Consider the following 23,911-nt stretch of genomic DNA (forward strand, 5'->3'; position numbering starts at 1 on the left):
TAAGGGTGGTTTAACTGCTATGCCATGCCTATGTTTGTTTTATTGTGAGATTGTGTGCCTGATGCCTAGTTTGTGAGTTCGCTCCACTGGGCTATAGGGCTATGGATATGATTATACGAATTCGGGTCTGAGTATGAGCCGCAAACCCTACCAGGCTGTGTACACGAGGGGATCGGGAGCCGTCCTAGCTAGTCGGCCGGTCTCGTGGGCGAAAAGTGTGGCCACGCTTTCGTCGCACCATGGAAAGATTGAGATTGTGATTGTGGAATTTGATGAGAAAATGGGGAGATATTTTGACTGGCCAGTCTATGGAAAATATATTTTGTGATACTCGTGATATTCTTTTATAACTGCTTAAAACTCGAGTTCACTTGGTAAGGGTGACATAACTTATAAAATGTTTTGGCAATGAGCTCACTGAGTATTTCAAAATACTCAGCCCTGCATGTGTTTTCCTTATGTGCAGGTTGAATGATGACGAGCGGTGGCGGGTGTTGAGCAGCTTAATTAATTAATATGGATGTGTTGAACTCTAAGTGTAGTTGTGTCCCCATACATAGCTATGCTTTTCTCTTGGTCGTTTTCCACTGGAATTTTTGATACTCTTTAGAATTTCTTTTGGAATATTTGCATCTTGCCTTCGGTTTGAGACCTTGGTCTTTTCTTGTGACTTGTCTTGGATACTATGTCGTACTCTTAAGGTTTTGATCATCATTCATGATATCTATCTTCCTCTGAACTTCTAGGTTAACTTGTTGCATTAAATACTCTGATATTCCTTCCAATCCTTTTGGTCAGTGATCTTTAAATGAAACCCTAGCCTATGTTTACTTCTTTGGAGTCAGTTTTTGGGTAGCAGCCGCCGCATTTATTGTACCCTAGGAGGGCGGGCTGTTACACAATTAGTCTTATAGGACTTTTACTGCCTTGTGATTGCAACTAAGCCAAGGCTTAATGAATCATCAAGGTCTTCCCCCGGGACATGCATATGCATATGCTAACCACAATCAAAATGCAACCTTTTAATGCAAGAAAGCAGTTTCTCCACAGGTAAGCACTTAGTGCCCATGTCTGCAGGGTTTTTATCAGTATGCACTTTATGCAACAAAACCTCACATTTTTCAACAACATCTCTAATGAAATGGAACCTAACATCTATATGCTTACTTCTATCATGAAAAACAGGATTTTTGCACTTTGAATAGCAGACTGACTATCTGAATAAACAGCAGGAGTATTATGCAAGAATTTGAGTTCAGAGAGAACTCCCTTTAACCAAATAGCCTCCTTCATAGCCTCTGTGATGGCTATATATTCTGACTCAGTAGTGGAGAGGGCAACTATGTGCTGCAATTGTGATTTCCAACTAATACAAGACCTACACACAGTAAACACATAAGAAGTAGTGGACTTTCTCTTGTCCTTGTTATTAGCATAGTTAGAATCAACAAAACCACATAGCTCAACACCATCATCACACTTAGTAAAACACAGACCATACTTGGAAGTATGTTTCAGATACCTAAGCAACCATTTAAGAGCCTCCCAATGCACAGGTCCTGGATTAGACATGTATCTACTTAAGCAAGAAACATCATAGGCAATATCAGGCCTAGTACTAACCATGAGATACATAACAGAGCCTATAGCATAGGATAAGGGACCTTCTTCATAGCTTTCACATCAGACTCAGATTTAGGACACAAGTCCTTACTTAGCAAGAAATGAGCAGCTAGAGGAACAGAAGCAGTTTTAGCACCAAGCATATTAAACTTTTCAAGAATTTTTTGCACATAAGGCTCCTGATGAAGAATCAGAGATGAGGACTTCCTATCCCTTAGGATATTGATCCCCAAAATCTTTTTGGCATCACCAAGGTCTTTCATGTCAAAATTATCACAGAGAGCAGATTGCACATGTTTATCAGACTTCATGCAAGGACCCATAATAAGCATGTCATCCACATACAACAGCAAGAACACATGCACTTTATCAAGATCTTTCACATACAAACAAGCATCAAAGGAGCTCCTAACAAAGCCTAACTTCTGCATGCAAGTATTGAACTTAATATTCCACTGCCTTGGAGATTGTTTAAAACCATACAAAGCTTTCTTAAGTAAACACACATGATTGGGAAAGTTTGGATCCACAAAACCCTCTGATTGTTTCATGTAAATGGGTCTTTTAATTCCAAACTTGGAGCACAGAGCATCCATTTGGGAATTACAAAACTCAAGACCATTATCTGTCCTAATAACTTTAATGGTTTTTCCAGTTTGATTTTTAATAAGATTTTTCCAAGTCAAAAATTTTTCAAAGACTTCAGACTTATTTTTCATTAAAAAACACCAAACTTTCCTGGAGAAATCATCAATTATGGACAGAAAATACACAGACCCTGAATGAGAAGAAACATAGGCTGGTCCCCACACATCCATGTGGAGATACTCAATAACACTCTGACTGACATTGTCAGTCATAGGAGTAGGGAAGGCAACTCTGTGTTGTTTGCCCAACACACAAGTGTCACAAAAGGGAAGACTATTTTGAAAATCATTTTCAGATAACAACTCATTTTTCTTCAAAATATTAAGACCCTTTTTCACTCATATGACCAAGTCTATTATGCCACAACATGGCCTTGTCAACTCTAACCACATTAGCAAGATTACTCACACAGACCACAGATTGAGCAGAACACACATAGAGATTACACTTCTTCTCAGCTTTAAACAAACACATAGCACCTTTACAGATTTTCATAACACCCTGCCCCCACTTACCCTCAAAACCTTCTTGTTCTAAACATGTACAGGAGAGCAGGTTGTAACACAAATCACGCACATATCTCACATTCTTCAAATTAAGCACATAGCCATTACTGAATTTCAAACACACTGTCCCAATGCCAAGAATCTGACACTTTTTGTCATTTGCCATAGAAACAAAGGTATTTTCCACAGGTTTGAAATCAGAAAACACATTTTTGAAAGGAGAGATATGATAGGTGCATCCAGAATCAATTAGCCAGTCATTAATGGAAAAAGAACAGCCAAGAGTAGAGTTAACAGAAAGAATATCATGAATCATGAAGCAAACACCTTCAAAATCACTATCCTTAGCCAGGTTAGCCATGAAATCCAGTTGATTATTATTTTTCTGCTTTTTAGGATTAGGACACTCCTTTTTATAGTGACCAACCTCACCACAGTTAAAACATTTTCTATTAGCCTTAGGATTCCTGCTCTTAGACTTGGACCTACTCTTGCCCTTCTTTTTACCATTCCCATTAGAGTTACTGTCCTCATTACCCCCTCTAGTTTTAGATCTGCCCCTAACATTTAAAACCTTTGACTAAGCAGTTTTAAAAGCTTGATTTTCCGTAAGCTCAATTTCTTTGGATTTTAAAGAACTAATGATTAAATCAAGGGGGGCAGAATCCCTACCATACTTTATGGCAGCTTTAACATCATTGTAAGAATCAGGGATAACATTCATTAGGGCAATGCTAGTATACTCATCAATGGTTTTGTCACTAGACCTTTTAATGTCTTGAACAAGTTTTTGAAAAATATCAATATTATCCTCAATGTCCTTTGAAAGATCAAGTTTAAACTTAAAGAGTTTTTCCAGCAAATACATTCTTGATGACATTGAGGTTTCAGTATACAGAGTATCTAGCTTTTCCCAAAGCTCAGAGGCAGACTCAATGGTACCAACCTTTCTAATCACCGAATCAGAGAGGTTTAGTATAATAATAGACCTAGCTAATTCATTCATTTCTGCAACCTTATCTGCAGACTCAGTGTCAGGGACTAATCCCTCAACAGATTTGAAAACTTTATGCTGAATTAAAACACACTTCATTTTCTGTTTCCAAATCACAAAATCATTTTTCCCATTAAAGGGGACAATGCCAACTGGCTGGGACATTTTGAGAAAGATTTTAACACACACAAAGGTACCAGCAACCCAAAGAGCGCAACAAGCAACCCTGCTTTCACAGAGAGTGGTCTTAAACACACAACAGTCAAAGAGACCACTTAAAACAGATATGCAGGGGTTTCTCATGCAAGAAACACAGAAGCACTTATACAGCAAAGGCGCACACGCACAGGAGTCACCTCAAAGTGATCCCAGACTCAAGAATCAAGTCCAGAAGGAGTTCCTCCCTATCTGTCACGTGTACCCCGACAAGAGGATTTCCCAGTTCACAATCACCCAATGTATGGGGGCGCAGGGGTTCACTCAAGGAGGTTAAGGCACAGGGTGGATAGGCAATTCACTCAAGGACACAGAGTCAAGCTCTGGGATACACACTTTGAGATTAAAGAGACACTCAAAGAAAACAGCAACGGAAGCAAGAAAGCTGTAAAGAGCAACTAGAACATGCAAGACAAACAGGAGAACAGAAAGCCTAAGCCACGGCCAGTGGCAACAACCAGCAACAACTGCCCACACCTAAGACTAGAAAGCAGTAAAAGTTTTAGAGTTTCAGCCAATTTACCTGAGCGGAAACCCTTCGTTAAGGAGAATCCGACTTACCTCAGAGCCTGTACCGGAGGCTGAGCCTTACTCCGACGAGCCCACCTCCTTATTTTGCAACCCGGCGCGCCCAAGTGATTCCCCCATGGCTCTGATACCACTGTAGGGATCAGATCACTCGGGATTCGCTAATTACCGGGACCTCTTTATTGATTGATCTCTGAGATGGATAATCTAAGAAGTTACAAGCCTTGTACAAACGCAATCTACTCCAAGATTACAAGTAGGCAGACTAAGTATCTATTACAGTGTATGAACCCTAATCAGGCACCCTAGCTATACTCAGATCCTTGACCGGATCTGGAATCCAAGCTTCAACTGATTGGGGAAACCCTGCACACTAGAATACACAAGTCAGTAATACAAGAAAGTGATCCTTGCGGATATAAACTGAAATAGCAACAAAATTTCAGAAGATTTAGGATATGGCTCAGGTCGCACACACACGACTTCACAGGGCCAAGGACCTCCTCAATCTTCACCAACAAGTCTCAAGGGAGCACCGTGAAGTAACCAAACCCTAACCCTAGGGATACTCCAACTGCTACAACACAGAGACTATCTCAGTTGCAAGGATCTCACAGCAACCTCCAAACACTGCTACGCACCACAAGAACTCTCAAAGAACCTCCAATCTCGCACAAATCCAACAGAGAAGTTGGACAAACCCTAGATCTGAGAAGGAATGCTCAAGCACTCACTTCCCCCAGAATCAAACCGAGGAGTCTCTCTAGAACCGAGAAACCAAGGTGGAAACAGAAGATCGAAAAAGATAACCGGTGAACGGCGCCGGAATCTAGAGAGAGAGAAGAGAGAAGCAGGAGCAGCACACAGGAGAGAGAGAAGTCGGAATAGAATGAATCAGAATGTGATGAGTCTCAATACTCATAACAAACACAAACCTAGATCCAACGGCTAACCTCCACGATCCATGTGAGATAGCCACGTGGCAGCCATCGGAGCATCCCTCTAAGTTATCGGGCCAAAACCAACATGGGTCACCAATAAACACTTGGGCCTCTGAATTAAATGGGCCCAGCCGAATTAATCAAGCCCAATTACAATTAGAGTCCATTATACTTCACTATTTCAAATTTTATTGGATTTTTACTTTTTACTATTGTATACATTACTAACGAATCATATTAATAATTACTTCCTCCATCCCATAAAAATATATACATTTTCAATTTTCGTCCATCCCACAAAAATATGTGCATTCCATTTTTGAAAAGTTATCTTAATTTATTACCTCTATACAACAACTTAATTACAACTTATACCACTATTAAACACTACTAATAATGTGAGTCTCACTATCCACTTACACTGCTTTAACTATTCGTCTCCTCCTTTCTCTTACTTTATCAATTATCTTAATTCTCGTGTTATATCAATTGCCCATATTTTTTAGAACGGAGAGAGTACTTTTTAGTACATGATAGATTTTGTATCATTGTTTGAGTTTATAAAGTATCCCACATTTACTAAATGGTATACTAATTATTTAAACCGTGTGACATTTTGAAGTAAATTCCATAAATAATAGGGCAAAATCAAACACTTTACCCTTATTTTTAGATGTATCTGAACAAAGGATGCAATATAGTGTACATTTTGTTTGGTTTCTGATTAAAGCTGTGGTATTTGTTTGATTGAGTAATAATAACTACTACTACTTTGAATATCAATAATGAGTGATTTATCACTTAGACAACAAAAAGAGTTCATCAAACAGTACAATAATATTACTATCATTAGTAAATCGTGCAAGAGCCAGTTCTGCCTAAACAAAAACAAAAGAACTTGTATGAATTATAGACAAGTTCCATCATCATCGTCGTTGTCGTCATCATCGTCATGCAAAAGAAGAAAGAGACTCAACACTAGAGCTTGATCTGATGTTGTATTCTGCCACCAGCTTCGCAAATAGAGACGACTTATCCTCCAACAGCTTCTCCGGCGTCTCGTATTCCTTAAGCAATCCTGCACCACACAAACACAACCAACTCAATCCCAACTAAATCATTCACACACTGCTCAAGCCACAGCACACATACCGTTATCTAACAGCACAACCATGTCGCTGTCCAGCACCGATGTTATCCTGTGTGCAATCGTTATAACTGTCGAGTCACAGAAATGGTTCCTCAGGGTCTGTTGGATCAGGTTATCAGTTGCTGTGTCAACAGACGCTGTTGCCTCATCGAGAACAAGGACCTTGCTTTTCTTCAGGAGCACGCGCCCGAGGCAAACCAGCTGCCTTTGTCCCACGCTCCAGTTCTCTCCATTCTCAGACACTGTTTCACCACAATTCAAACTTATCGAGTAAATAAACAAGTCGAACAAAGAAGAAGAACAATCAGTAAGCGATATTAACCTGCAAAATCAAGTTTCTCTGGCTTTTTCCTGACCTCGTCACCAAGCTGGCATTTGTCCAAAGCCTAAATAACAACAGAAACAAGACATTTAGCCAACACGCAAATCATGAGTACGAATTATCAACTAAACCAAACGAACCTCCCATATCTGCTCATCAGTATACTCTTCAAGGGGGTCGAGGTTAGTTCGAACAGTTCCCTCAAACATTGTTGGATCTTGTGGGATTATGCTCAACTTGGATCGTAAATCATGAAGTCCAATAACTGCTATATTGATACCATCGATCAGTATCTGTCCGACTGTTGGCTCTACAATTCGGAAGAGTGTCTGAATAAGTGTTGATTTGCCACTTCCTGTTCTTCCTACTATACCAGTCCTCTTCCCTCCAAAGAAAGTACATGTTAGGCCTCGTAGCACGAAGGGCAAGTGAGGACCATATCGAACCTACAACAACAGCTACAATATCAGCACAATGAAAACTAAAGAATTCTGTAATAATAAATGAGAATTCAGTCCCAAAAAAAAAAAAACTCACCTGAAGATCTTGGATATTAACTTCTCCTTGGGTAGGCCAGCAACTCTGCGGCCTGTTCGACTCTATGACAAGAGGAGGTTCACTTGGAAGTGAAGTATACTGAAGTATTCTTTCAACAGATATGATTCTGTTCTCCATAAAGCAAAGGTTCCAAACAACCCAGGCTTGATACATATTTAAATTGAGGCCATAAGTCACGGCTAAACCAGCAATACCTGCATTGCATATTATGAGTATAACAGCTTTAAACAAATTCAGCACGTAAGTTTTAGTATATGGTATATTTGCACAACACTCACTTGGATCAATAGTTCCTTCTGGAAGTGTAATCAGGAAAATCAGTGCACAGGTAAACGTCATGAGAGACAACACATCCAGACGAAGGCATAGCCATTCCATTGCACCAGCTATATGAAACTTTGGCCGTGAATATCCATCTATCAGCCTCAAGCTAATTTCTCGGAATCGAGATTCTTGATCGAAACTTCTAATGGTGATTGCTCCAGATAGTGTCTCTGAGAAGTGTTGTATGACTGGAGCTTTGCTCACTCCACAAAGTCGGGAAAGTTCTCGTGCAGCAGCTATGTAATAACGCTGGAAAGGAAAATACTGAATTAACAAATCATCGAATTGTATTCAACTTCATGCTAGCATCTACCTATTCACATAATAACCAACATAATTTGAAGACAGAGACATCTGAAAGCATAGTAAAAGGAATTCAATGACTTTACCTGCAACAATATGCAAATTGCAATTACTGGAATGAAAATGATGAAGACCTGCCAAGCTACTTGAGTCATGACAGCAACAACTCCTAGAAGCTGAATCAAGGAAAAAGAGAATTGCGCAATGATACCCATGTTCAAATCAACAGCGCTTTGGTCCGTAGATACCTGGCAAAGAACAAAGCGTTCATCAAAAGTTACTCCTTAAGCAGCTTTACTTCCAAGAGAGTTTCAGTCAGTGTTCATAAAAATTAAAGAAACCATATATATCATAAGCTAAAAGAAAATAGCATTGTCACATACTCTATTCAAAATCCGCCCACTTGGAGTGGAATCAAAGAAAGACATGGGTGCACGGAATATGCAGAGGTGCATCTTGTTAAAGAGTATCTTTGCAGTCTTGTAGGTCATGGTCACAACAGATATTGACCTTCCCAAAACGCAAAAAGAACTTCCAACAGACAGAGCAACGTAGACGAGGATAAGGGTAGAGCCTCCAACTGGAGGTGCTTCATCCTTGGAGACAGGAGTTGCCCATGCCATCCAATAATTGCTTCCAATTTGAAGTACCTGAAATGCAACCTGAGCTAGCAAAGCAACGAGTGCCAGGAGTCCGCCATACGATGTTGTAATATAGCTCCAATAAACTGACAGTCCAACACTTCCTTTCACTCTTTCTTCATCTTGAACAAGCTGGCCCTTTGTTTCCTCATTCTTGTTATCATTTCCAAGTTTCTTCGATTCCTGTCTCTGCAAACCAGGCTTAGCATTTGCAGAGCTACTTCCCTCACCATTCGCTGATTTCTCGGTACTAATAGAGTCGAGAGCTGATAAAGCCTCCTCGTGTGCACCAACAAGTTCCATAAAATCGCTTCCTGATTTGAGAATATCGTTGTACCTGCCCGCTTGTTTAATCTGTCCTTCTTTCATAACCTGATGAGTAAAAGATATGCCATATGTTACATGATTAAAGCAAGAAAAAAAATCAACAATTTAGAGATGAACAACTCACCAGAATAAGGTCAGCAGCAGGCAGAAACTCGACTTGATGAGTAACATAAATAATGGTTTTGGAATTCAGAAGCCCCATGATGCATTCCTGGCATATCATATAAATCATGTTAGTACGTGAATTGGACCCAAAAACAAGAGCCGTAGTGGAATTAAGAAGACAATCAACAACTATCATCTTAAAAAAGTATCATAAATTTATATATACATATAAAAAGAAATGAGGAGCATGTTGTGCTTACATTGAAAAGATGAGTGCCTGTATGTGCATCCACAGCACTGAATGGATCATCAAATATATAAATATCGGCATCTTGGTAAAGAGCTCGCGCAATCTGTATCCTCTGCTTCTGTCCACCACTCATGTTGATTCCCCTCTCACCAATAACAGTTTGATCCCCAAAAGGTAGAATCTCCAGGTCTTTATTCAGCGAGCATGCTTCAAGGACCCTATTGTATCGCTGTCTATCCATTTCTTTACCAAACAGTATATTTTCCTCTATTTTTCCGCTTTGTATCCAAGCGGACTGAGCAACATAGGCTTTTGTGCCTGAAAGACTAACCGCTCCAGATATTTTTGGTATTTCCCCCAAAATACTGGAAAGTAAGCTAGACTTTCCAGAACCAACCATGCCACAAACTGCAACCCTCATTCCACGCGACACTCTAAAACTAATATCTCTCAATGTAGGACTAGAAGAAGATGCATCCCAAGAGAAGTTTCCATCTATTACCTCAATGGCAATATCAGAACTACCAACCGGAAGCTTCTCCACAACATCTGGTGGCAGGTCGTCAAGAGAAAGGAATGACGCAATTCGATCCAGAGAAACTTTAGCCTGAACAATCATGGATATTGTATCTGGTAGATTGTAAATTGGCTCTTGAAGAATCCTAAAGGTTGCCAGCGCCGATAGTATCTTTCCTGACTCGAGTGGGATTCCCATCAACATACAAGCACCAAAAGTTACCACAGACACGAACGTAGGAGCACCCCAAAAGAGAAAAGTAGTTATCGCTGTGGTATAAAGGTATCTTGCCAACCACCTGGCTTCTACACTCCTAAATTCCTGAATTCTAGAGAGAAACCGCAACTCCCACGCCTGTAGTTTAAGGATTCTCATGTTCCTCAAAACTTCCGAAGTTGCCTTCATCCTTTTATCTTTAGATTTCATTAGCCCATCCTGAAATTTCTCCTGCAATTTCCCAAGTGGGACATTTGCTAGCATGACAACAACAGTAGCAGCAAGTGCAACTATTGAAGCAAGCCCTAGATTTTTATACAATATAATTAATGCTAAGACAACCTGCAGAATCACTATCCATGGATCGTGCATATACCAACCAAATTCACCTATCCTCTCAGCATCAACTGCCATGAAATTAATAATTTCCCCCGTTGTATGTTCATTCTTAGATTGACATGAAAGCGTCAATCCCTTATTATATATTTTGGCAACTAATGCTGCTCTTGCCCTATAACCCCCCTGTTGAACCCTGAAAAACCAATGTCTCACTGCAAAGCACTCGAACATCTTTGCGATGGTAAATGCAGAAACTAATATATATCCCTCATTTGCAAAATGCCTACTTCCATTCAAGTACTGGACAAAGATATCAATGAGGTAAGGGCCAACATAAGAAGCCGACGTGTAAATCAACCCACAAATACCAGAAATTGCAACCTCCCTCCAAGCGGTAAAAAACAACCCTTTTGCCAGCATGGCCGCAGTGACTCGTTTACTTCCTCCACTATATGACTCCAGCTTATCATTCAAAACTGGAAACGCCTCTCTAGTAGTGTCCAAGCCGGCAAGCTGAGGAACATCCTCGAGATCCAAGGTTTTCTTGTACCCTTTCGCGATTAAAGGACCCATCCACGAGAAAGTAAAGAGACTATAAACACCAGCACTGCCATAAGGGGTCACAGTCTCGTCCCCTTTGGCCGCCGGCGTCTCAGACTCTATACCATTCCTAGACCTATCATGCAAAAGGGGTTCTTCAAGGATAGTGTTCTCATCCTCCCTTTTCGAACCCCAAAACCCAGTGAAACAGAACACTATACTCATAAGGACTGAAACAACATCAGAGGCCCAAAATAGAGTCGACAAATTTTTGGCTTTTTCGAAATAAAGAACGTCTGTTACAAGGCAATAACAAGACACACAAAAGAACACCCCCCACCAAAGCCTCAGAACGAGGGGATAATTGGTTTCTTTCGAATTCGAGAAATAGACATGCAAGAAGAGAAAGAGACACAACCAAGAAAGTGTTTTGACAGCCAAGTCTGATAAAGTTAGGGTCTTTTCATCACTCCAGCCATTTGCATACCAGTAGAAGAGGTTCAAAATGCATAGAGTGAGATTAAAGAGTGAAAGGCCTAAAGAGGAGAAAAGGGTTGTTTTGTAGTATGAGACATTTCTATGTTTATGGTTTTCATCGTCGTTTCTCCTAAATTTCATGTGAAGCCACGAAACGAGTACAATGAAAAACAAAAGCAAGTGCAAGGAGGTCGTCAAGAAACGCAATACGAGTGGACTGATTAGAGAGGAAAAAAGGCGGGAACTAGAGAGGAAAACAGACATACCAGCTGCCATGAGGTAAGATGAAATTGAAGATGGAATCCTATTTTTGTGAGTGTGTAGAGTGACTGATGAATGAAAGAATAAGTTGGCATATCTCCTTTATATACTACTTGAGTTCATCAATGCATCATCCATCCAATAGCAAACGAGTCGTCGTTGATAATTTGCAAATTTTGTTTGATTGTGATTTCCCTGTAGAAAGGGAGAAGAAAAGATAGTGCTTTAGTCATAGTTTTGTCCCACCATTATTAACAAGATAAAAGTCAAGAAAGTGATGTTTTGCTTGGGCAGCAAAAAACTTGGTGGGCAAGGCTATGGTGGAAATTGAAAAGTTGGAGGAAACCAAGAGGAAAGGCTATCTGATTTTGTTCAATAATTATGTTATCATGTGAGAGTTTAGATTAAAAAGGTCCACTTTTTTATTGGTTTTGTAGATAATATCATGGAAATGTGTGTTAGCTGTCCCCATTCATGGAAAATAAGCATAAGAAGTTACATAGAGTGATAGACTCAAGTAATATGAGCATTACATAATGATTTAGTGGGTTAGTTTATCATTGATAGAGTCAAAGCAGTATGGCAGTCCATGGCGGTTCGCCCGAGAAATGCCACAGGGATATGGCGTATCGGTATGGCGGGATATAGCGGTCATTAATTAAATATATAAATTAATATTTATATATTCATATATAATTCAAAAAATTAGAAAATAATAAAAATATAACATTAAAAACTCTAAAAATATGTAATAAAGCATAAAATAGAAAGCAATTATATAAAAGTCTAGTAATTAAAGTCTTTAGTTCAAGTGTTCAACAAAACATAAAACCATGATAAGCTCAATAGACATCAATCATCAAGCTCAACATAGTCTTCTAGTTCATCATCATCACTATCATCGGCATCCATTTCATCTTCATCCTCCATTGCTCCATCCTCTTGATCTCCACTTACACAAGTGGCTGGGCGGTGGCTGAGTGGGGTTTAGGAGGCAGATTATAAATAGGAGCGGCTGAAGGGTGCTGGGCTGCTGGCGGCGGCGGCGAGTGGCTGGGCGGCAGATTGTGGAAGGAGTAGCCGTTGGTTGAATTAGGGTTTAGTTTTTCATTTTAATTAAATATTAAATGGGTTAGAATTATTGGGGTGGGCTGGTTTAGTTTTGGGCCTATGCAAAATTCAATTAAAAAGTAAAAAACCTCATTAAAAAGTCAAAATTAGCACCAAAAAAGTCAAAATTGGGTTACATACAATGATAGAATCAAGTAATATGAGAATTACATAATGATTTAGTGGGTTGGTTTATCAATGAAGCCAAATTATTCAAATTGAACTCGATATTAGAGCAACGCCAAGGGGAGAAGGTAAATGAAAAGTATATATCATGTTTATACCTTTTCAAAAAATATAACATATCTTTCTAAAAAGGGTGTTGCTAAATAGCCACATTATGATTTCGCCATAATCAGATTTTACAATCAAATTTAATGCACGTATCAAAATTCCATGACTATTTTACCCTGTGCTTTAAATCATCCAGAAACATTTGCTGCTTTCTATATACACTATATACTAGTAATGATTTCTTCTCTTATTTTCTAAAATTTTATTTCGTCTTAGTCAGAGTATTTGACTTAATATACATAAGGCAGTGGAAACGGAATATTAAAATAGTAAGGCATTTCCAATTAAAAGTAATATCACTAGTATATTTAATTGAAAATAAATACTACTATTGACTTACATTTTTATATTCCGCTTTAATGTTATAAGTTTGTAATGTAGTCTGTATTTTAGTTAATACTAGTAAATTTCATTCAATTGTTATTCAATTCAATTAAACAATTGGAAATTTCAGTTTATGCTAATTTCGAGTGAACGATTGTAAATTTAAATTTAATATTAAATTCAATAGTTTAATCTTAAAATCAGTTTAATAACTGGAAATATAATTTGATTTTATATTTAATTGAGCAACTTGGTATTTCATTTAGTCTTGGTATTCATTGAGATGAGTGAGATGTCCAATCCATCTCAAATTCTACTAATCGTTCTATTGATATTAAATTCAATTGTAAATTTGGGATTTCATTCAGTCTTAACATGCAATATTTTTAAAATTTGTTAATAATTTATAATAATTCAATACATCATAAATATAATAAGTAAATATATAGGAGTACCAATATATATACTATACGTAATATCATAATCATTAATAATAACTTTTATACAAAATTAATACAAATACGTATTATTAATATTAATTTAAGATACTACCCCATATTATAATAATTTGATTAAGAAGAATTCATCATAATAACTTCATACACCATAATGTTACTTAATATTAATGTATATAATAAACTACAAAGGAGTATATAAATTTATAATTAAATATATTAATTAATGACATTATGCTACACGATATCAAACTATAGCCATTTCTGTTACTTTAATTTACTAGTAGTACTTATTCTTATTATTCCCACCGTTCTTAATAATTTGACACCATTTGATTCGGCACGAGTTTTAAGAAATATAAAAAAAAAATAGATTGAAAAAGTTAGTGGCATGTGGGTCCTACTTTTATATATTAGTTTTATAATATAATGAGTGAGAATGAGTTAGTGAAATGTGAGATCCATTATCAAAAATGGTAAAAGTGAAAGGTGACAAATTTTTAGGGACGGACGAAAAAGAAAATAAGTAACAAATTTTCAGGAACAGATGGAGCATTATTTTTTAGAATTGTAGTTACTAGTATAATTTAATTGTAATCATATGATTAGACTTATCCATTTTGGAGTGTTACAGTAAATGTTATTCAATCCGTTAAAATACTCTTTCTGGCTTAAAGCCTTACAGAATATGCATTTTGGGATCGTCTCGATTTTAATATAAAATTAGTATAATAAGAGAGGGGTAGAGAAAAAAAGTAATTAAAATATTATTAGCAGAGAATGGATCTCAGGTCACTAGAGAAAAAATAATTTCCAAAATTAAAAAGTGCATATTCTTGTTGAACTAAATCAAAAAGGAAAAAAATGTATATTCTTGTAGGACGAAGGGAATAAATGTTTACTAAAAGAAGTAAATAAAGTAAAGAGTAAAGTAAGAAAGCAAGTAAATTAAGAGTGAAAAAATGTTAATTACCTCGACTATAATGGAACTTTCCTAAGTGAAAATATTATTTAATTATAATGGAAAATTTCTGATATGCAAGAAACGTACCTGCTACATTAGTTCAAGATTAATTGTGCAATAAACGTACATACTTCATTAGGATCCGATAATAATTATTTTTTGGGAAATAGAGTTTGTAATTAGCAAAGACGGAGATTAGTTTCAACATTTAATTTGAAATTAAATATGTATTCTCTCTCAAAATTGGAAGGAAATGGTGATCGTGTAAAACTACCTAAGCACTATCTAAAACTATTATTTTATTATATTACTTTTGCAATTATTTACAGAAATACCACCGTGTGGCCAGCCACATTGTGGCCGCATAGCATTATTGTTCTAAAAATCACTCAACTCCAAAGATAAAATGTATATAGAAAGGTATATCATTTTAAAAAAATAGTAGTACAAAAGCATTAAAAAAACATAAAGTGTAATATCTTCTTAAATACCTTCTCCCTTGGAGAATGATTTTTTATGAAAAGAAGGTAAATATGGTGGTTACATGATTTTACCTCTCCATTGATGGAGAGGTAAAAATACCTCTTTAAAATGGGAAAAGGTATAATACCTTCTCAAATATATAAATAGTGGAGTAGTATATATTAACAATAGAAATGAAGAATAAGTTGCGCTTACATTGAAAAGATGAGTGCATGTATGTGCATCCACAGCATTGAATGGATCATCAAATATATAAATATCGGCATCTTGGTAAAGAGCTCGCGCAATCTGTATCCTCTGCTGTCCACCACTCATGTTGATTCCCCTCTCACCAGTAACAGTTTGATCCCCATTTATTCAGAGAGCATGCTTCAAGGACTCTATTGTATCGCTGTCTATCCATTTCCTTACCGAACAATATATTTTCTTCTATTTTTCCACTTTGTATCCATTTCTTCTATTTTTCCACTTTGTTCCTGAAAGATTAACCTCTCCAGATATTTTTGGTATTTCGCCCAAAACGCTACAAAGTAAGCTAGACTTGCCAAAACCAACCTTGCCACAAACTGCAACCCTTATTCCACGCGACACTCTAAAATTAATATCTCTCAACGTAGGACTAGGAGATGATACATCCCAAGAAAAATATCCATCTATTACCTCAATGGTAATATCAGAACCACAAAATGGAAGCTTCTCTACTACATCTGGTGGCAGGTCGTCAAGAGAAAGGAATGACGCAATTCGATCCAGAGAAACCTTGGTCTGAACAATCATGGCTATTGTGTCAGGCAGATTGTAAATTGGCTCTTGAAGAATCCTAAAGGTTGCCACCGCAGATAGTATCTTTCCCGACTCTAGTGGGATTCCCATCAACACGCAAGCACCAAAAGTTACCACAGACACGAATGTAGGAGCACCCCAAAAGAGAAATGCAGTGAAGGCTGAGGTATAAAGGTATCTTGCCAACCACCTGGTTTCTACACTCCTAAGTTCCTGAATTCTAGAGAGAAACCTCAACTCCCATGCTTGAAGTTTAAGGATTCTCATGTTCCTCAAGACTTCCGAAGTTGCCTTCATCCTTTTATCTTTAGATTTCATTAGCCTGTCTGAAATTTTTCCCCCAATTTCCCAAGTGGGACATTTGCTAGCATGATAACAACAGTAGCAGCAAGTGCAGCTATTGAAGCAAGCCCTAGATCTTTATACAATATAATTAATGCTAAGCTGATTCGTGATCCGCAGTACCAACATTCATGGATCATGCAAATACCAACAGAAGTCACTAATCCTCTCAGCATCAACTGCCATTAAATCAATAATTTCCCCATTTGTATGTTCATTCTTCGATTGACTAGAAAGCGTCAATCCCTTATTATATATTTTGGCAACTAATGTTGCTATTGCCCTATAACCAGCATGTTGAACCTTAAAATACCAATGTCTCTGTGCAAAGCGCTCGAACATCTTTGCAATGGTAAACGCAGAAACCAATATATATCCTTCATTCGCAAAATGCCTACTTCCATTCAAGAACTGGACAAAGATATCAATGAGGTATGGACCAACATTAGAAGCCAACGTGTATATCAACACACAAATACCAGAAATCACAACTTCTCTCCAAGCAGTAAAAAGCAACCCCTTTGCGAACATGCCTGTGGTGACTCGGCTACTCCCTCTACCGTAGGACTCCAACTTATCATTCAAAACTGGAAACGCCCCTCTAGCAGTGTCCAAGCCGGCAAGCTGAGGAACATCCTCGAGATCCAAGGCTTTCTTGTACCCTCGTGCGATTAAAGGGCTCATCCACAAGAAAGTAAAGAGACTATAAACACCTGCACTTCCATAAGGTTCACTGTCTTTATTCCCTTTGGCTTGCGTCGCAGACTCTACACCATTTCTAACACTACCATTTAAAAGGGATTCTTCAAGGATAGTGTTTTCATTCTCACTTTTCCCGAAGACTGAACTCATAAGGACTGAAACAATATCAGAGGCCCAAAAAAGAGTCGACAAATGTTTGGCTTTTTGGAAATAAAGAATGTCTGTTACAAGACACGCAAAAGAAGAGCCCCCACCAAAGCCTCAGAACGATGGGATACTTGGTTTCTTTCAAATTCGAGAAATAGACATGCAAGAAAAGATAGAGAGACAACCAAGTCCGATAAAGTTATGATCTTTTCATCACACCAAACATTTGCATACCAATAGAAGAGGTTCAAAATGCATAGAGTGAGATTAAAGAGTGACAGGAATCCCTTGGCTGTGAATATGTGTTTCTTAGTAGTGTGGTGTGGTGTGGAGTGGAGTGGAGTAAGTGATGATGACCACAAGGTAAGTTGATATCTCTGCTTTGCATACTTCCTACATGACTACACGAGTCGTCGTTGATCATTTGTACCTGTTGTTTGTTTGTGCTTTTTTTTAATCAAAAAAGAGAAGAAAATGTCCTAGTTTGTGACTTTTATTAACAAAATAAAAGTCAAGAAAGTGATTTTTCTTGGGAAGCAGAAAACGTGATGGGCCTATGGTGGAACTGAAACCTAGTGGAAAAGATATCTGATTTTATTCAATAATTATCCTGTCAATGTAAGAATATATAATCACCCACTTCATTATTGCTTTTATAGATAATAACATGGAAAATATGTGTTAGTTTGTTAAGGTTTGAATTCCTTAACAGAGGCCGGTGGCGTCGCTCGGCGGCCTTGAAGAGTTCCGGCGCCCTTCGAAGGGGTCGGCGGAGATCAAGAATGGCTGTGCGCGGAAGAGCCTTCCGTCGGGCAGCAAGATAATAAGACTTTTACTTGAGTCACAAGATAATTGGGCAAAAATATTATTCTCATTGATTGGAAGCTACGAATGAATACCCTATTTATAGACTAAGGACCATAGGGTTGATTCGACCTAATCCTATTCATCTCAGGAAAGAATCAACAAAGAAAACCCAAAACGGAGCTTATGATATGCTCGACACTTACAGAAAAAATAAATAATCAAAATATTAATGTCTCAAAAAGGAAATAAAATCTAATCAAAAGATATTAACCGAAACCTATTCTACTTAGGCGCATAGTCGCCTAACTTGACCGGCGGACATACATTCCGCTTCCCTTTCGTCGTCGCGATCGAAGGCTGCCTCCCCGGAGGATCGCGACTCTCGACCAAACGCACCATTCGGTAAACTTACGTCTGACTACCTCTAACGGCTCCCAAGTTGGGGAGTCTGACCCGTCTGACCAACGCACCAACACATGTTCCTTCGGTTCCCGCTCATGCCACAACATTCGCCAATCCAACACTCGCACGGGATACACCACTGGTCGATCCCCAAAGAATTCGGAAGGCAACACTACCGAGGCTCCGCGGTCTCACCCGCCACAAATGCTCGCAGCAAACTTACATGAAAAACATTATGGATTCTACTCCCCTCCGGTAGTCGCAACATGTAGGCCACTGGGACGTTGCGTTCTACAACTTCGAAAGGACCGTAAAAGCACCTAGCAAACTTGGCTGATTGCGGTCGTGCGACGGAATACTGCCGGTACGGCTGCAACTTAAGAAGGACCTTATCGCCCACAGCAAACTCGACGTGGCGTCGATGCTTGTTTGCCGAGTCCGTCATCCTCTGCTGCGCTTGCTCCAAATTGTGACTCAGCTCCACCAATAATTTCCCCCTTTGACGTATCAAATCCGCGACCGAAGGTAGGGTAGCCGCAGACGGCGGCGGAAAGATCAAACTCGGCGGATCGCGACCGTAGAGGACCTTAAATGGAGACACGCCCAACCTCGCATGGTGAAAACAATTTAGAGCTAGTTCCGCCCACGGCAAGAAATTCACCCACTTCGCCGGACGATCCGCAGTGAATGCTCTCAAATACTGCTCCAGCCCCTGTTTCGGACCTCTGTCTGCCCATCAGATTGGGGGTGATAGGCCGTTGAGAAATTCAGTTTGGTGCCACTCAAACGCATCAGCTCCTCCCAAACGTCATTTAAGAACACTGAATCCCGATCTGAAACTAACTTCTTAGGAAAACCATGATGACGCACAATGGTGGTGACGAACAGCTGCGCCACCCTCAACGCATCAAATCGGCTTGGCAGAGGGGCGAAATGAGCGTATTTTGACAACCTATCAACCACCACCATTATCGTCGTATACCCCCTTGACTGTGGTAGTCCCGTGATGAAATCCATAGAAACCTCGTCCCATACCTGCGTCGGGATAGGTAAAGGCTGCAGCAATCCAGCGGGTTTCTACATTGAATGCTTGGTGGTTTGACAAGTCACACACGCCTCAACAAACTTGCGAACCTCCTTCCGCATATTTGCCCAATAAAAACCACCAGCAATTCTTCGAAACGTACGTTCATAACCCGGGTGACCCGCAGAAGGAGAACTGTGGTACTCCGTCATGATCGGTGTTCTTGCCGACGAGCGTGCACTCACATAAATCCGTCTGTTGTAGTACACCAGCCCATCGACCAACAATAAATGCGGTGGGGTCGTCCCTGCTCTAATTGCCTTCGTAATCTCTCTCATCTCCGGAGAAGAGATAGTCTCGCAGCGCAACAAGTATAACAGATGGGGAACCGGGTGGGCCGCCACCGTCAGGAGTGCGCAATCGTGTGCGGCCGCAGCTTCATCGATCTCACTCTCGAATCTGCTGCGGTCAGAGTCGGCCTTCAGGGCATCCTCACGCCGGGATAGAGCGTCGGCCGCGGCATTCAAGCTGCCCTTCTTATATTCAATGATGAATTTGTAACCCATGAGCTTGCGAACATATAATTGTTGGTCAGGAGTCTGGACCACCTGCAACAAGAGTTCCTTAAGGCTCTTTTGGTTGCTTCGAATGATGAATTCCCGACCGAGAAGGTACTGACGCCACTTCTGGACTGCCTCTACAATAGCGTATAGTTCCTTGTGATAAGTTGAAGCCACCCGACGACGCGGTCCAAGCTTCCTACTGAAAAACGCGATTGGGTGGTTGTCCTGCAATAACACTGTGCCGATGCCCACATCCGACGCATCAGTCTCAATACAAAAAGGGTGTTCAAAGTCGGGTAAGCGAAGCACTGGGGCCGTTGTCATAGCCTGCTTGAGATTGGCGAAGCTCGCCTCAGCCTCCGAGGACCAGGCGAACACATCTTTCTTTAATAGATCGGTCAACGGGGCAGCAATCACCGCATATCCTGCTATAAAACGACGGTAATACCCCGTTAACCCGAGAAAACCTCTCAACTGTTTCACGTTCTTCGGCATAGGCCAAGCTGTCATAGATTCTATCTTTGTCGGATCCGCCTTTAGTAATCCATCGCCTATTAAATGGCCCAAATACTCCACCGTGGGGCTGCAGAAAGAGCACTTCGATAATTTAACAAAGAAGTGGTGCTCGCGAAGTACCGCCAAGACCGAATCCAGATGCTTCATGTGGAGCTCCTCTGACGGGCTGTAGACCAATATATCGTCAAAGAAAACAATGACAAATTTCCGTAACAAAGGCTGGAAAATTGTGTTCATCGTCGCCTGAAAAGTAGACGGTGCATTCGTCAACCCGAATTGCATCACCAGAAACTCGAAATGGCCGTCATGGGTATGAAAAGTTGTCTTGTAAATATCTTGGTCGTGCATCCGGATCTGATGATAGCCTGAACGCAAATCCAACTTAGTGAAGACCCGCGCCTTCCCCAGTTCATCAAAGAGTTCGTCTGCCGTTGGTATGGGAAAATGATCAGGCACCGACGCTGCATTCAAGGCGCGGTAGTCGATGCAGAAACGAAAAGTGCCGTCTTTCTTGCGGATCAATAAAACTAGCGATGAGAATGGGCTACTGCTCCGTCGAATGATACCCTGTTCCAACATGTCGCGGACCTGTCGCTTGATCTCATTTTTTTGAAAATAAGGATAGCGATATGGGTGCACGTTCACCGGGCGAGTTCCCGGGAGCAGATGGACACGATGATCCGACGCACGTTGCAGCGGCAGGCCCTCGGGAAGGCCAAATATGTCTCGGAACTTCTCTAGGACGTCTGCCACACCCTTCGGTAAATTCGACGGAAACTCCTCGCTGCGAGTTGACGTTGTCGACTGATCCTCTGGTTCTAGTAACAATATTTCATAACATTCTAAATCCTCCGTCGCCGACAGTGACGAAGTCAGAGCCTGAAAGTGAACCCGACGCGGTGGAGGAATAATACCCTTCAACACTATAGGTTTGCTCCCCTGCGTAAATTCCAAAGTCTTGCCTGCGAAGTCCGCTGTAACTTTCCCCAATGATTCGAGCCAGTCCATCCCCAAAACAATGTCGGGACCGTGGATAGGCAAAATGTGAAGGTCCACGAGGAATGTCGTTCCCTGAATTTCGAGCTTTGTTTGTTTCGACACATGTGAGCAGAGAAGCGCCTCACCATTCCCAACGATAACTCGAAAAGGGCGGATAGGGGACAGTGGTAAGTGTAGTTGCTCTGCAATCGCTGGATGTAAGAAGTCCCTATCACTGCCAGTATCAATGAAGATGTAAACTTCTTTTTGATGTAGTAAACCCATCACCCTTAGCGGCAGTGAGCGGTGGTCCTCCTACATCGTATTATAGTGGACCACGTCCGGAGTTGTGATCTCTTCCGGACGCACGTCCTCCAACGCCCCTGCTTCGAACTCCTCATCGTCATCGGCGTAACAGAGTAATCTTTTCGCGCAAACATGGCCAATCACCCATTTCTCCGGGCAATGCCAACAGAGGCCCAGGCATGAACGTTCCGCTTTCTCAGCGCGCGACACCAGTATAGGTGGCTGTCGTTGTTGACCGGCTGGTCGGCTTGGTTAACCGGACGTTGCGACTGATGCAGCTGCGGTTTGGGGCGTCGGATGGGTTGGGTTTGATCCTGAAATCCCTTTGCCCTCTCGGTTCTGCCACTGGCGTCGTGTATTACTAATTGACTGCGGCAGGGGTGCTCGATCCGCCTGCATATCTGCAAACTCCAAGGCCATTGCCATGGCTTCCGCGAGGGAGGCGGGTCGATGAAGCTGTAAGCGCTCCTGCATATCCGGCTTAAGCCCTGCCACAAAGAGTGTGAATAACTCTAACTCTGGGATTCCTTTAACACAGTTCAGGTATTTCTCGAAAGTATCATGGTATTCCAGCACCGTCCCTGTTTGAGTCAATTTGGCGTTTAGTCCATAATAATTCTAGAAGCTCGGTGGCGCACATCCTCCAGAAAATCGGACCAGGTCACAAAGTCATTATTAGCACAGTAATTAAAGACCCATTCCGCAGCTGGCGGGTCAAACAACATGACTGCATAATGTAGACATTGAGCTTCAGGCATCATCACATGATCGAAATAGTACTGAACCCTCAACAGCCAATTTGTAGCGTCTGATCCATCAAAGCGAGGCGGATGCATCTTCACTCTTTGCGGTTTTTCAAACCCCGCAAGATTAGCTTGAAATCGTTGGGGAGGGTCCCAACACGATGGCGGTCGGTCGAATGGCTGATCGTACCCTCCGGTTTGGTACCGAGCGTAGCGGTACCCCTGAGGTTCCCACCCAACCCCGGTGCGGCCCCTGTTATCACGGCGCCCTCGTTCTCCCATCGGAAAATCGCGGTTCCCCAAATTAGGGTTTTGTACACGAAAACCCTTATCTCCAGTCTTCCGGCGTCGATTATCCTCATATTCCCAGTCGTCGTCGTCGTCGAACCCGGATGGTGACTCCCCATCACGGCCGAAGCTTAGATCGAGATTCTCGAACTTCCGGTCAGTCTCATCCCTCCAAACATCAAATTTATCGAATCTATCCAATAACTTATCCAGCTTGTGACCGACGGGGTCATCGTGATGAGTCTCCTCCGTGAATCTACCTTCCATGTCGTTATCATCCACTTGTGGGTGTGGACCACCCGCGAACTCGCGATGGGCAGCAGGTTGTTGTCGTCGCGACATTCCGTTCGGAAAAGAGTCGGGTCATGGGGCGCCCCACGTTCCTTTTTCGTTGTTGTTAAAGCGCTTCATGAGTATACACGTGAAAGCACCAGATGTTAAGGTTTGAATTCCTTAACGGAGGCCGGTGGCGTCGCTCGGCGGCCTCGAAGAGTTCCGACGCCCTTCGAAGGGGTCGATGGAGATCAAGAATGGCTGCGCGCGGAAGAGCCTTCTGTCGGGCAGCAAGATAATAAGACTTTTACTTGAGTCACAAGATAATTGGGCAAAAATATTATTCTCATTGATTGGAAGCTACGAATGAATACCCTATTTATAGACTAAGGACCCTAGGGTTGATTCGACCTAATCCTATTCATCTCGGGAAAGAATCAACAAAGAAAATCCGAAACGGAGCTTATGATATGCTCGACACTTACAGAAAATAAATAATCAAAATATTAATGTCTCAAAAAGGAAATAAAATCTAATCAAAAGATATTAACCGAAACCTATTCTACTTAGGCGCATAGTCGCCTAACTTGACCGGCGGAAGTACATTCCGCTTCCCTTTCG

At 40.7% G+C, this 23,911-nt stretch overlaps 1 protein-coding gene and 3 pseudogenes across 1 annotated transcript; all 4 read right to left on the minus strand.

Moving 5' to 3' along the window:
* Positions 1–1,155: 1,155 nt before the first annotated feature.
* On the minus strand, positions 1,156–1,886 carry LOC148934435 (secreted RxLR effector protein 161 pseudogene; annotated as a pseudogene).
* Positions 1,887–6,233: 4,347 nt separating this feature from the next.
* LOC125223126 (ABC transporter C family member 3-like) lies at positions 6,234–11,885 on the minus strand. Its single transcript, XM_089056224.1, has 10 exons — positions 9,447–11,885; positions 9,206–9,292; positions 8,497–9,126; positions 8,200–8,361; positions 7,765–8,059; positions 7,466–7,680; positions 7,069–7,374; positions 6,929–6,992; positions 6,609–6,848; positions 6,234–6,534 (listed from the first exon to the last, which is right to left on the minus strand). The coding sequence occupies exons 1-10, from the start codon at positions 11,799–11,801 to the stop codon at positions 6,407–6,409; spliced, it is 4,482 nt and encodes a 1,493-aa protein (XP_088912350.1). The 5' UTR covers positions 11,802–11,885; the 3' UTR covers positions 6,234–6,406.
* A 753-nt stretch (positions 11,886–12,638) lies between these two features.
* Positions 12,639–19,568, minus strand: LOC125217860 (ABC transporter C family member 3-like; annotated as a pseudogene).
* A 2,670-nt stretch (positions 19,569–22,238) lies between these two features.
* On the minus strand, positions 22,239–23,359 carry LOC148934436 (uncharacterized; annotated as a pseudogene).
* Between the last annotated feature and the right edge of the window lie 552 nt (positions 23,360–23,911).

This window comes from Salvia hispanica, chromosome 1, assembly GCF_029641045.1.
Source record: "Salvia hispanica isolate PSC_SH4W2 chromosome 1, Shi_PSC_v1, whole genome shotgun sequence".
NCBI classification, from domain to species: Eukaryota; Viridiplantae; Streptophyta; class Magnoliopsida; order Lamiales; family Lamiaceae; genus Salvia; species Salvia hispanica.